Source organism: Salmo salar, chromosome 25 (assembly GCF_965601325.2).
Source record: "Salmo salar chromosome 25, fSalSal1, whole genome shotgun sequence".
Classification (NCBI taxonomy): Eukaryota; Metazoa; Chordata; class Actinopteri; order Salmoniformes; family Salmonidae; genus Salmo; species Salmo salar.
Genome location: NC_138315.1, coordinates 54,648,616 through 54,662,945, shown reverse-complemented (window position 1 = coordinate 54,662,945; position 14,330 = coordinate 54,648,616). Strand labels below are relative to the sequence as shown.

At 54.3% G+C, this 14,330-nt stretch overlaps 1 protein-coding gene across 2 annotated transcripts in view; it reads left to right on the top strand.

Annotated features, from left to right (window-relative positions):
- The window catches only part of LOC106586949 (hyccin 2), a 153,458-nt gene that overhangs the window by 89,020 nt on the left and 50,108 nt on the right, over positions 1-14,330 (top strand). For both annotated transcript variants that reach the window (XM_045707907.2, XM_045707906.2), the window contains 3 exons: positions 7,628-7,743; positions 11,614-11,709; positions 12,255-12,371. In XM_045707907.2, coding sequence (XP_045563863.1) covers positions 7,628-7,743; positions 11,614-11,709; positions 12,255-12,371 — 329 coding nt within the window. The remainder of the gene's footprint in view (positions 1-7,627; positions 7,744-11,613; positions 11,710-12,254; positions 12,372-14,330) is intronic.

Below are 14,330 nucleotides of genomic sequence, written 5' to 3'. Positions count from 1 at the left end.
AGAGAGCGATGCTTTCTACCGGGCCAAATGGATGGAGAGAGCGATGCTTTCTACCGGGCCAAATGGATGGAGAGAGCGATGCTTTCTACCCGGCCAAATGGAAGGAGAGAGCGATGCTTTCTACCGGGCCAAATGGATGGAGAGAGCGATGCTTTCTAGAGCACCTCCCCGTCCCCTCTGTAGAGCACCTCCCTGTCCCCTCTGCAGTGCACCTCCCCGTCCCCTCTGTAGAGCACCTCCCCGTCCCCTCTGTAGAGCACCTCCCTGTCCCCTCTGTAGAGCACCTCCCTGTCCCCTCTGTAGAGCACCTCCCTGTCCCCTCTGTAGAGCACCTCCCTGTCCCCTCTGTAGAGCACCTCCCGGTCCCCTCTGTAGAGCACCTCCCCGTCCCCTCTGTAGAGCACCTCCCCGTCCCCTCTGTAGAGCACCTCCCCGTCCCCTCTGTAGAGCACCTCCCCGTCCCCTCTGTAGAGCACCTCCCCGTCCCCTCTGTAGAGCACCTCCCCGTCCCCTCTGTAGAGCACCTCCCCGTCCCCTCTGTAGAGCACCTCCCCGTCCCCTCTGTAGAGCACCTCCCTGTCCCCTCTGTAGAGCACCTCCCTGTCCCCTCTGTAGAGCACCTCCCCGTCCCCTCTACAGTGCACCTCCCCGTCCCCTCTGTAGAGCACCTCCCCGTCCCCTCTGTAGAGCACCTCCCTGTCCCCTCTGTAGAGCACCTCCCCGTCCCCTCTGTAGAGCACCTCCCCGTCCCCTCTGCAGTGCACCTCCCCGTCCCCTCTGTAGAGCACCTCCCCGTCCCCTCTGTAGAGCACCTCCCCGTCCCCTCTGTAGAGCACCTCCCCGTCCCCTCTACAGAGCACCTCCCCGTTCCCTCTGTAGAGCACCTCCCCGTTCCCTCTGTAGAGCACCTCCCTGTCCCCTTTGCAGAGCACCTCCCCGTCCCCTCTGTAGAGCACCTCCCCGTCCCCTCTGTAGAGCACCTCCCCGTTCCCTCTGCAGAGCACCTCCCCGTCCCCTCTGCGTGCACCTCCCCGTCCCCTCTGCAGAGCACCTCCCCGTCCCCTCTGTAGAGCACCTCCCCGTCCCCTCTGTAGAGCACCTCCCCGTCCCCTCTGTAGAGCACCTCCCCGTCCCCTCTGTAGAGCACCTCCCCGTCCCCTCTGCAGTGCACCTCCCCGTCCCCTCTGTAGAGCACCTCCCCGTCCCCTCTGTAGAGCACCTCCCCGTCCCCTCTGTAGAGCACCTCCCCGTCCCCTCTGTAGAGCACCTCCCCGTCCCCTCTGTAGAGCACCTCCCCGTCCCCTCTGTAGAGCACCTCCCCGTCCCCTCTGTAGAGCACCTCCCCGTCCCCTCTGTAGAGCACCTCCCCGTCCCCTCTGTAGAGCACCTCCCTGTCCCCTCTGTAGAGCACCTCCCTGTCCCCTCTGCAGTGCACCTCCCTGTCCCCTCTGCAGTGCACCTCCCTGTCCCCTCTGTAGAGCACCTCCCTGTCCCCTCTGTAGAGCACCTCCCCGTCCCCTCTGTAGAGCACCTCCCCGTCCCCTCTGTAGAGCACCTCCCTGTCCCCTCTGCAGTGCACCTCCCTGTCCCCTCTGCAGTGCACCTCCCTGTTCCCTCTGTAGAGCACCTCCCTGTTCCCTCTGTAGAGCACCTCCCTGTCCCCTCTGCAGTGCACCTCCCTGTTCCCTCTGTAGAGCACCTCCCTGTTCCCTCTGTAGAGCACCTCCCTGTCCCCTCTGCAGTGCACCTCCCTGTTCCCTCTGTAGAGCACCTCCCTGTCCCCTCTGCAGTGCACCTCCCTGTTCCCTCTGTAGAGCACCTCCCTGTTCCCTCTGTAGAGCACCTCCCTGTTCCCTCCTCCTTTAGGTCAGTTTCAGCATTATGGACATGGGTGTATCTGTCGTCCATTCGGCCTGTCCCACAGCTTCCTTCAGTGATGGGTTGCGAGTGGCTCTGTTGATGAACTTCTGGCCGATGATTGACTGTCTATTGTTGATTGATGTGAGTCCAGATATGCTGTTACCGTAGTGATTGCCGATGTATCTTGGTAGTCTGTAAAGCCATTTTTATTGCCATGTTTTGTATTGTCTGTAGCCGATTCATCTGCTGTGGTGAAGCTGTTATCCAGGCTGGTAGTGCGTATTCGAAGAGAGATCGGATGTAGCTGATGTAGACTTTCAGCGCTGTCTGAGGCGAGGCTCGTCTGGTAGGCTCATGTCACTGGGCAGCTCGCGGCTGGGCTTCCCTTTGCAGTCTAATACTTTTCAAGCCCTGCCACATCCGGCGAGTGTCGGAGCTGATGTAGTACGATTCAATCTTAGTCCTGTATTGAGGCTTTGCCTGTTAGATCAAATCAAATGTATTTATATAGCCCTTCCTGTGAAAGAAGCACGGTGGCTAGGAAAAACTCTGATGGTTTGATGGTTTGTCAGACGGCATAGCAGGATTTTCTATAAGCTTCCGGGTTAGAGTCCCGCTACTTGAAAGCGGCAGCTCTAGCCTTTAGTTCAGTGCGAATGTTGCCTGTAATCCATGGCTTCTGGTTGGGGTATGTACGTACAGTCACTGTGGGGACGTTGTCATCGATGCACTTATTGATGAAGCCAGTGACTGATGTGGTGTACTCCTCAATGCCATCAGAGGAATCCCGGAACATGTTCCAGTCTGTGATAACAAAACAGTCCTGTAGTTTAGCATCTGCTTCATCTGACCACTTAAAAAAAATGTTTAGCTTGTAATCAGGAATCAGGAGGATAGAATTATGGTCAGATTTGCCAAATGGAGGGCGAGGGAGAGCTTTGTATGCGTCTCTGTGTGTGGAGTAAAGGTGGTCTAGAATATTTTTCCCCTCTGGTTGCACATTTAACATGCTGATAGAAATGAGGTTAAACTGATTTGAGTTTCCCTGCATTAAAGTCCCCGGCCACTAGGAGCGCCGCCTCTGGATGAGCGTTTTCCTGTTTGCTTATGGCGGTATACAGCTCATTGAGTGCGGTTTCAGTGCCACCATCGGGCTGTGGTGGAATGTAGACAGGAAATACACAAACTCTCTCTAGGTAGATGGACTATTGTGCCTCTTCGTCACTGCAATTCATTTTAACAACAAATTCCAAATGCTTCATAAGTACAGTGTCTTCAGACAGTGTTCATAACCCTTGGCTTATACCACATGTTGTTACAGACAGAATTCACAATGGATTAAATCAACTTACACGCATCTACACGCATCTACACACATCTACACACATCTACACACGTCTACACGCGTCTACACGCGTCTACACGCGTCTACACGCGTCTACACGCGTCTACACGCGTCTACACGCGTCTACACGCGTCTACACGCGTCTACACACATCTACACACATCTACACGCATCTACACGCGTCTACACGCGTCTACACACATCTACACGCATCTACACGCATCACCCCATAACAACAAAGTGAAAACATGTTTTTAGAATTTTGGGCACATTTCTTGATAATGTGACGCGTAAATATTTAATTTAGATAAGTATTCACACCCCTGAGTCAATCGATGTTAGAATCACCTTTGGCAAGCGACTACGACTGAGTCTCTAAGAGCTTCGCACACCTGATTTGTACAATATTTGCACATTTATTCTTTATAAAATTCTTCAAGCGTTGTGAAGGTTGTTGTTGTTGATCATTGCTAGACCCATGTTGAAGTCTTGCCATAGATTTTCAAGATGATTTCAGTCAAAACTGTAACTAGTTCACTCCGGAACGTTCCATGTGGTCTTGGTAAGCAGTGAATAACTCCAGTATATAATTTGGGTTAGTGTTGTAGGTTATTGTCCTGCTGAAAGGTCAATTCATCTCCAGGGTATATGTGGCATTGTGTTTTAGGTTATTGTCCTGCTGAAAGGTGAATTCATCTCCCAGTGTAGATTTGGCCTTGTGTTGTAGGTTATTGTCCTGCTGAAAGGTGAATTCCTCTCCAGTGTAGATCTGGCCTTGTGTTGTAGGTTATTGTCCTGCTGAAAGGTGAATTCATCTCCCAGTGTCTGGTGGAAAGCAGACTGAACCAAATTTTCCACTTGGATGTTGCCTGTGCTTAGCTCTATAATGTTTATTTTTATGCTAAAAAACTCCCTAGTCCCATTAGCCAATGACGAGCATACCTATTACAAGATGTAGCCACTGCAGAAATTAAATTAGCATAATACAAAATCCCCCCCCAAAATCTGTCAGTTTATGACCGAGACTCGTTGAAGGTCCCCCGGTACCAGTAGAAAAGTGATTGGAAGTATATATGGAGACTGTTAAATCCACTCTTCTGGGAAGGCTTTCCACTAGATGTTGGAACATTGCTGCTATAACAGCCTCCACTCTTCTGGGAAGGCTTTCCACTAGATGTTGGAACATTGCTGCTATAACAGCCTCCACTCTTCTGGGAAGGCTTTCCACTAGATGTTAGAACATTGCTGCTATAACAGCCTCCACTCTTCTGGGAAGGCTTTCCACTAGATGTTGGAACATTGCTGCTATAACAGCCTCCACTCTTCTGGGAAGGCTTTCCACTAGATGTTGGAACATTGCTGCTATAACAGCCTCCACTCTTCTGGGAAGGCTTTCCACTAGATGTTGGAACATTGCTGCTATAACAGCCTCCACTCTTCTGGGAAGGCTTTCCACTAGATGTTGGAACATTGCTGCTATAACAGCCTCCACTCTTCTGGGAAGGCTTTCCACTAGATGTTGGAACATTGCTGCTATAACAGCCTCCACTCTTCTGGGAAGGCTTTCCACTAGATGTTGGTACATTGCTGCTATAACAGCCTCCACTCTTCTGGGAAGGCTTTCCACTAGATGTTGGAACATTGCTGCTATAACAGCCTCCACTCTTCTGGGAAGGCTTTCCACTAGATGTTGGAACATTGCTGCTATAACAGCCTCCACTCTTCTGGGAAGGCTTTCCACTAGATGTTGGAACATTGCTGCTATAACAGCCTCCACTCTTCTGGGAAGGCTTTCCACTAGATGTTGGAACATTGCTGCAGGGACTTACTTCCATTCAGCCACAAGAGCATTAGTGAGGTCGGGCACTGATGTTGGGCAATTAGGCCTGGCTCGCAGTCAGGACTCTATGCAGGCCAGTCAAGTTCTTCCACACCGACCTCGACAAACCATTTCTGTATGGACCTCGCTTTGTGCATGGGGACATTGTCATGCTGAAACAGGAAAGGGCCTTCCCAAAACTGTTGCCACAAAGTTGGAAGCACAGAATCATCTAGAATGTCATTGTGTGCTGAAGAGTTAAGGGGCCCGAACCAAGAAAGACCCAGACCATTTTTCCTATTCCACCAAACTTTACAGTTGGCACTATGCATTGGGGCAGGTAGCGTTCTCCTGGCATCCGCCAAACCCAGATTCATCCGTCGCACTGCCAGATGGTGAAGCGTGATTCATCACTCCAGAGAACGCATTTCCACTGATCCAGAGTCCAATGAGCTTTACACCACTCCAGCCGACGCTTGGCATTGCGCACGGTGATCTAAGGCTTGTGTGATGCTGCTCGGCCATGGAAACCCATTTCATGAAGCTCCTGATGAACAGTTCTTGTGCTGACGCTACTTCCAGGGGCAGTTTGAAACTCTGTAGTGAGTGATGCAACCGAGGACAGACGATTTGGATGCATGCCTCAGAGCTCCGGTATCAAACGGAACATCAGTACGAAATGAGTGACAAAACGTTACAAAACCAAGTCATCAGTCTGAATTCAAAGTCGAGTGCCGAGCCTTAAGGATCCAAGTCATGTGACTGGAGTCCACAACTCTGCTAAATACTGCTGTATCAGACTGTAGTGGTCTCATGTATTCATCAGTTAAATACTGCTGTAGTGCTCTCATGTATTCATCAGTTAAATACAGCTGTATCAGACTGTAGTGGTCTCATGTATTCATCAGTTAAATACTGCTGTAGTGCTCTCATGTATTCATCAGTTAAATACAGCTGTATCAGACTGTAGTGCTCTCATGTATTCATCAGTTAAATACTGCTGTAGTGCTTTCATGTATTCATCAGTTAAATACTGCTGTATCAGACTGGTCTCGTATTCATCAGTTAAATACTGCTGTAGTCTCATGTATTCATCAGTTAAATACTGCTGTATCAGACTGGTCTCATGTATTCATCACTGCTAAATGGTTAGTTGCTGTTAGTTAGTTGCTGTTAGTTAGTTGCTGTTAGGTAGTTAGTTAGTTAGTTGCTGTTAGTTAGTTAGTTGCTGTTAGTTAGTTAGTTAGTTAGTTGCTGTTAGTTAGTTAGTTGCTGTTAGTTAGTTAGTTGCTGTTAGTTAGTTGCTGTTAGTTAGTTGCTGTTAGTTAGTTGCTGTTAGTTAGTTGCTGTTAGTTAGTTGCGAGTTGCTGTTAGTTAGTTGCTGTTAGTTAGTTAGTTAGTTGCTGTTAGTTAGTTGCTGTTAGTTAGTTGGTTAGTTGCTGTTAGTTAGTTGCTGTTAGTTAGTTGGTTAGTTGCTGTTAGTTAGTTGCTGTTAGTTAGTTAGTTGCTGTTAGTTAGTTAGTTGCTGTTAGTTAGTTAGTTGCTGTTAGTTAGTTGGTTAGTTGCTGTTAGTTAGTTGCTGTTAGTTAGTTGCTGTTAGTTGCTGTTAGTTAGTTGCTGTTAGTTAGTTGCTGTTAGTTAGTTGCTGTTAGTTAGTTGCTGTTAGTTAGTTAGTTGCTGTTAGTTAGTTGCTGTTAGTTAGTTGCTGTTAGTTAGTTAGTTGCTGTTAGTTAGTTGTTGCTGTTAGTTAGTTAGTTGCTGTTAGTTAGTTGCTGTTAGTTAGTTCTGTTAGTTAGTTGCTGTTAGTTAGTTGCTGTTAGTTAGTTAGTTAGTTGTTTGTTAGTTAGTTAGTTGCTGTTAGTTAGTTGCTGTTAGTTAGTTAGTTGCTGTTAGTTAGTTAGTTGTTAGTTAGTTAGTTAGTTGCTGTTAGTTAGTTGTTAGTTGCTGTTAGTTAGTTGCTGTTAGTTAGTTGCTGTTAGTTAGTTGGTTAGTGGCTGTTAGTTAGTTGCTGTTAGTTAGTTGCTGTTAGTTAGTTGGTTAGTTGCTGTAGTTAGTTGCTGTTAGTAGTTACTGTTAGTTAGTTACTGTTAGTTAGTTACTGTTAGTTAGTTACTGTTAGTTAGTTGCTGTTAGTTAGTTGCTGTTAGTTAGTTGCTGTTAGTTAGTTGCTGTTAGTTAGTTAGTTGCTGTTAGTTAGTTGCTGTTAGTTAGTTGCTGTTAGTTAGTTGCTGTTAGTTAGTTAGTTGCTGTTAGTTAGTTAGTTGCTGTTAGTTAGTTAGTTGCTGTTAGTTAGTTAGTTGCTGTTAGTTAGTTAGTTGCTGTTAGTTAGTTACTGTTAGTTAGTTACTGTTAGTTAGTTACTGTTAGTTAGTTAGTTGCTGTTAGTTAGTTAGTTGCTGTTAGTTAGTTAGTTGCTGTTAGTTAGTTGCTGTTAGTTAGTTAGTTGCTGTTAGTTAGTTAGTTGCTGTTAGTTAGTTAGTTGCTGTTAGTTAGTGTTAGTTAGTTAGTTGCTGTTAGTTAGTTGCTGTTAGTTAGTGTTAGTTAGTGTTAGTTGCTGTTAGTTGGTTGCTGTTAGTTGTTGATGTGTGTGGCTTTCTTTCCAGCCCTCCAGTCTGGGCTCCATGGGTCTGACAGAGGGAGCTCTGAGTCATCATGACCTCATCAGGGTCGTCTACAGCGGGCTGCATCCTCAGAGAGAAACCTTCACTGCCCAGAACAGGTACTCCTGACCCTTAACCCCCAGGGGTGGCGGTGGGGGACGGGGCGGCGGTGGGGGGGACGGGGTGGCGGTGGGGGGGGACGTGGAGGGGGACGTGGCGCGGTGGGGGACGTGGAGACGGTGGTGGGGGACGGGGGGACGTGGCGCGGTGGGGGACGTGGAGACGGTGGTGGGGGACGGTGTGGGGGGGGACGTGGAGGAGGTGGGGGACGGGGCGGAGGGGGACGTGGAGGAGGTGGGGGGGACGGGGTGGCGGTGGAGGGGGACGTGGCGGCGGTGGGGGACGTGGCGACGGTGGTGGGGGACGGTGTGGGGGGGGACGTGGAGGAGGTGGGGGACGGGGCGGGGGGGGCGACGTGGAGGAGGTGGGGGACGGGGCGGAGGGGGACGTGGAGGAGGACGGGGAGGAGGGGGACGGTGGACGTGGTGGAGGACGGGGAGGAGGGGGACGGTGTGGGGGTGGGGGACGGGGCGGAGAACGTGGAGGAGGGGGACGGGGTGGGGGACGTGGTGGAGGAGGGGGACGGTGTGGGGGTGGGGGACGTGGTGGAGGACGGGGACGGTGTGGGGGTGGGGGACGTGGTGGAGGACGGGGGGGTGGGGGAGGTGGTGGAGGACGGGGAGGAGGGGGATGAGGACGGGGACGGTGTGGGGGTGGGGGAGGGGGCGGCGGTGGGGGACGTGGTGGGGGACGTGGAGGAGGACGGGGTGGAGGAGGACGCGGTGGGGGACGTGGTGGAGTAGGACGGGGTGGGGGACGGGGTGGAGGAGGACGCGGTGGGGGACGTGGTGCGAGTAGGACGGGGTGGGGGCGGATGCGGTGGGGGACGGGGTGGAGGAGGACGCGGTGGGGGACGTGGTGGGGGATGTGGTGGAGGAGGACGGGGTGGGGGATGGGGTGGAGGAGGACGGGGTGGGGGATGGGGTGGAGGAGGACGGGGTGGGGGACGGGGTGGAGGAGGACGTGGTGGAGGATGGGGTGGGGGACGTGGAGGAGGACGGGGTGGAGGAGGATGCGGTGGGGGACGTGGTGGAGGAGGACGGGGTGGGGGACGGGGCGGAGGAGGACGGGGTGGGGGACGTGGCGGAGGAGGACGGGGTGGAGGAGGACGCGGTGGGGGACGTGGTGGAGGAGGACGGGGTGGGGGACGTGGAGGAGGACGGGGTGAGGGACGGGGTGGAGGAGGACGGGGTGGGGGACGGGGTGGAGGAGGACGGGGTGGGGGACGTGGTGGAGGAGGACGGGGTGGGGGACGGGGTGGAGGACGGGGTGGAGGAGGACGGGGTGGAGGAGGATGCGGTGGGGGACGTGGTGGAGGAGGACGGGGTGGGGGACGGGGCGGAGGAGGACGGGGTGGGGGACGTGGCGGAGGAGGACGGGGTGGAGGAGGACGCGGTGGGGGACGTGGTGGAGGAGGACGGGGTGGGGGACGTGGAGGAGGACGGGGTGGAGGAGGACGGGGTGAGGGACGGGGTGGAGGAGGACGGGGTGGAGGAGGACGGGGTGGAGGAGGACGGGGTGGGGGACGTGGTGGAGGAGGACGGGGTGGGGGACGGGGTGGAGGAGGACGGGGTGGGGGACGGGGTGGAGGAGGACGCGGTGGGAGGACGCGGTGGGGGAGTGGGGTGGAGGAGGACGGGGTGGGGGACGTGGTGGGGACGGGGTGGAGGAGTGGGGTGGGGGACGTGGAGGAGGACGGGGTGGAGGAGGATGCGGTGGGGGACGTGGTGGAGGAGGACGGGGTGGGGGACGGGGCGGAGGAGGACGGGGTGGGGGACGGGGCGGAGGAGGACGGGGTGGGGGACGTGGCGGAGGAGGACGGGGTGGAGGAGGACTCGGTGGGGGACGTGGTGGAGGAGGACGCGGTGGGGGACGTGGTGGAGGAGGACGGGGTGGGGGACGTGGAGGAGGACGGGGTGGAGGACGTGGTGGAGGAGGACGGGGTGAGGGACGTGGCGGAGGAGGACGGGGTGGGGGAGGACGTGGCGGAGGAGGACGGGGCGGGGGAGGACGGGGCGGAGGAGGACGGGGTGGGGGACGGGGCGGAGGAGGACGGGGTGGGGGACGGGGCGGAGGAGGACGCGGTGGGGGACGGGGCGGAGGAGGACGGGGTGGGGGACGTGACGGAGGAGGACGGGGGCGGGAGGAGGACGGGGTGGGGGACGGGGCGGAGGAGGACGGGGTGGAGGAGGACGCGGTGGGGGACGTGGTGGAGGAGGACGGGGTGGAGGACGGGGTGGGGGACGTGGAGGAGGACGGGGTGGAGGAGGATGCGGTGGGGGACGTGGAGGAGGACGGGGTGGAGGAGGACGCGGTGGGGGACGTGGTGGAGGAGGACGGGGTGGGGGACGGGGCGGAGGAGGACGGGGTGGGGGACGGGGCGGAGGAGGACGGGGTGGGGGACGTGGCGGAGGAGGACGGGGTGGAGGAGGACGCGGTGGGGGACGTGGTGGAGGAGGACGGGGTGGGGGACGTGGTGGAGGAGGACGGGGTGGAGGAGGACGGGGTGAGGGACGGGGTGGAGGAGGACGGGGTGGGGGACGGGGTGGAGGAGGACGGGGTGGGGGACGTGGTGGAGGAGGACGGGGTGGGGGACGGGGTGGAGGAGGACGGGGTGGGGGATGTGGTGGAGGAGGACGGGGTGGAGGAGGATGCGGTGGGGGATGTGGTGGAGGATGGGGTGGGGGACGTGGAGGAGGACGGGGTGGAGGAGGATGCGGTGGGGGACGTGGCGGAGGAGGACGGGGTGGGGGACGGGGCGGAGGAGGACGGGGTGGGGGACGGGGCGGAGGAGGACGGGGTGGGGGACGGGGCGGAGGAGGACGGGCTGGGGGACGTGGCGGAGGAGGACGTGGTGGAGGAGGACGCGGTGGGGGACGTGGTGGAGGAGGACGGGGTGGGGGACGTGGAGGAGGACGGGGTGGAGGACGTGGTGGAGGAGGACGGGGTGAGGGACGTGGCGGAGGAGGACGGGGTGGGGGAGGACGGGGCGGGGGAGGACGGGGCGGAGGAGGACGGGGTGGGGGACGGGGCGGAGGAGGACGGGGTGGGGGACGGGGCGGAGGAGGACGCGGTGGGGGACGTGGTGGAGGAGGACGGGGTGGAGGACGGGGTGGGGGACGTGGAGGAGGACGGGGTGGAGGAGGATGCGGTGGGGGACGGGGTGGAGGAGGACGCGGTGGAGGAGGACAGGGTGGGGGACGTGGTGGAGGAGGACGGGGTGAGGGACGTGGTGGAGGAGGACGGGGTGGGGGACGTGGTGGAGGAGGACGGGGTGGGGGAGGACGGGGTGGAGGAGGACGGGGTGGAGGAGGACGGGGTGGAGGACGCGGTGGAGGAGGACGGGGTGAGGGACGCGGTGGAGGAGGACGGGGTGGGGGACGTGGTGGAGGAGGACGGGGTGGGGGACGTGGTGGAGGAGGACGGGGTGGGGGACGTGGTGGAGGAGGACGGGGTGGAGGAGGACTGGGTGGAGGAGGACGGGGTGGGGGACGTGGTGGAGGAGGACGTGGTGGGGGACCTGGTGGAGGAGGACGGGGTGGGGGACGTGGTGGAGGAGGACGGGGTGGGGGACGTGGTGGAGGAGGACGGGGTGGAGGAGGACGTGGTGGAGGAGGACGGGGTGGGGGACGTGGTGGAGGAGGACGGGGTGGGGGACGTGGTGGAGGAGGACGGGGTGGGGGACGTGGTGGTGGAGGACGGGGTGGAGGAGGACGTGGTGGAGGAGGACGTGGTGGAGGAGGACGGGGTGGGGGACGTGGTGGAGGAGGACGGGGTGGGGGACGTGGTGGAGGAGGACGGGGTGGGGGACGGGGTGGACGAGGACGGGGTGCCTGATGTCTGATAGTGTTTCTGTGTTTTTGTTTCAGGTTTGAGGTGCTGTGTTTCCTCATGTTGTGCTACAACTCTGCTGTGGTCTACATGCCTCTCTCCTCCTACCAGTCAGTCTGCAGGATGAGTTCACGGTGAGGACTCTGTCTCTCTGTCTCTCTGTCTCTCTGTCGCTCTGTCGCACTGTCTCTGTCTCTGTCTCTCTCTCGCTCTGTCTCTCTCTCGCTCTGTCTCTCTCTCTCGCTCTGTCTCTCTCTCGCTCTGTCTCTCTCTCGCTCTGTCTCTGCTCTCCGCTCTGTCTCTCTCTCGCTCTGCTCTCGCTCTGTCTCTCTCTCGCTCTGTCTCTGTCTCTCTCGCTCTGTCTGTCTCTCTCGCTCTCTCTCTCGCTCTGTCTCTGTCTCTCTCGCTCTGTCTCTCTCGCTCTGTCTCTGTCTCTCTCGCTCTGTCTCTCTCTCTCGCTCTGTCTCTCTCTCTCGCTCTGTCTCTCTCTCTCTGTCTCTGTCTCTCTCGCTCTGTCTCTCTCGCTCTGTCTCTGTCTCTCTGTCTCTGTCTCTCTCTCGCTCTGTCTCTGTCTCGCTCTGTCTCTGTCTCGCTCTGTCTCTGTCTCTCTCGCTCTGTCTCTGTCTCTCTCGCTCTGACTCTGTCTCTCTCGCTCTGACTCTGTCTCTCCTCTCTCCAGGTTGTGTGTATGTGGTTTCCCTCAGCAGCAGCAGAAAGTGTGGAGAGAGCCGTGTAACCGGGTGGTGCTGGACCCAGAGTTCATGGTCCAGATGCTGACCGCCGTGTACCATGCTATGTAAGTAGCATTAACCCCTATGGGCTAGGTGGGACGCTAACCCTGACCCTACTACATCTATTAGTACCATTAACCCTAACCCTACTACATCTATTAGTACCATTAACCCTAACCCTACTACATCTATTAGTACCATTAACCCTACTACATCTATTAGTACCATTAACCCTACTGCATCTATTAGTACCATTAACCCTACTGCATCTATTAGTACCATTAACCCTACTGCATCTATTAGTACCATTAACCCTACTGCATCTATTAGTACCATTAACCCTACTACATCTATTAGTACCATTAACCCTACTGCATCTATTAGTACCATTAACCCTACTGCATCTATTAGTACCATTAACCCTACTGCATCTATTAGTACCATTAACCCTACTGCATCTATTAGTACCATTAACCCTACTACATCTATTAGTACCATTAACCCTACTACATCTATTAGTACCATTAACCCTACTGCATCTATTAGTACCATTAACCCTACTACATCTATTAGTACCATTAACCCTAACCCTACTGCATCTATTAGTACCATTAACCCTACTGCGTCTATTAGTACCATTAACCCTAACCCTACTACATCTATTAGTACCATTAACCCTAACCCTACTGCATCTATTAGTACCTTTAACCCTACTGCGTCTATTAGTACCATTAACCCTAACCCTACTGCATCTATTAGTACCATTAACTCTACTGCGTCTATTAGTACCATTAACCCTAACCCTACTGCATCTATTAGTACCATTAACCCTAACCCTACTACATCTATTAGTAGCATTAACCCTAACCCTACTGCATCTATTAGTACCATTAACCCTAACCCTACTGCATCTATTAGTACCATTAACCCTAACCCTACTGCATCTATTAGTACCATTAACCCTAACCCTACTGCATCTATTAGTACCATTAACCCTACTGCATCTATTAGTACCATTAACTCTAACCCTACTGCATCTATTAGTACCATTAACCCTACTGCATCTGTTAGTACCATTAACCCTACTGCATCTGTTAGTACCATTAACCCTAACCCTACTGCATCTATTAGCACCATTAACCCTAACCCTACTACATCTATTAGTACCATTAACCCTAACCCTACTGCATCTATTAGTACCATTAACCCTACTGCGTCTATTAGTACCATTAACCCTAACCCTACTACATCTATTAGTACCATTAACCCTAACCCTACTGCATCTATTAGTACCATTAACCCTACTGCATCTATTAGTACCATTAACCCTACTACATCTATTAGTACCATTAACCCTCCTGCATCTATTAGTACCATTAACCCTACTGCATCTATTAGTACCATTAACCCTACTGCATCTATTAGTACCATTAACCCTACTGCATCTATTAGTACCATTAACCCTACTGCATCTATTAGTACCATTAACCCTACTGCATCTATTAGTACCATTAACCCTACTGCATCTATTAGTACCATTAACCCTACTGCATCTATTAGTACCATTAACCCTACTGCATCTATTAGTACCATTAACCCTACTGCATCTATTAGTACCATTAACCCTACTGCATCTATTAGTACCATTAACCCTACTGCATCTATTAGTACCATTAACCCTACTGCATCTATTAGTACCATTAACCCTCCTGCATCTATTAGTACCATTAACCCTACTGCATCTATTAGTACCATTAACCCTACTGCATCTATTAGTACCATTAACCCTACTGCATCTATTAGTACCATTAACCCTACTGCAACTATTAGTACCATTAACCCTACTGCAACTATTAGTACCATTAACCCTACTGCGTCTATTAGTACCATTAACCCTACTGCGTCTATTAGTACCATTAACCCTACTGCGTCTATTAGTACCATTAACCCTACTGCGTCTATTAGTACCATTAACCCTACTGCGTCTATTAGTACCATTAACCCTACTGCGTCTATTAGTACCA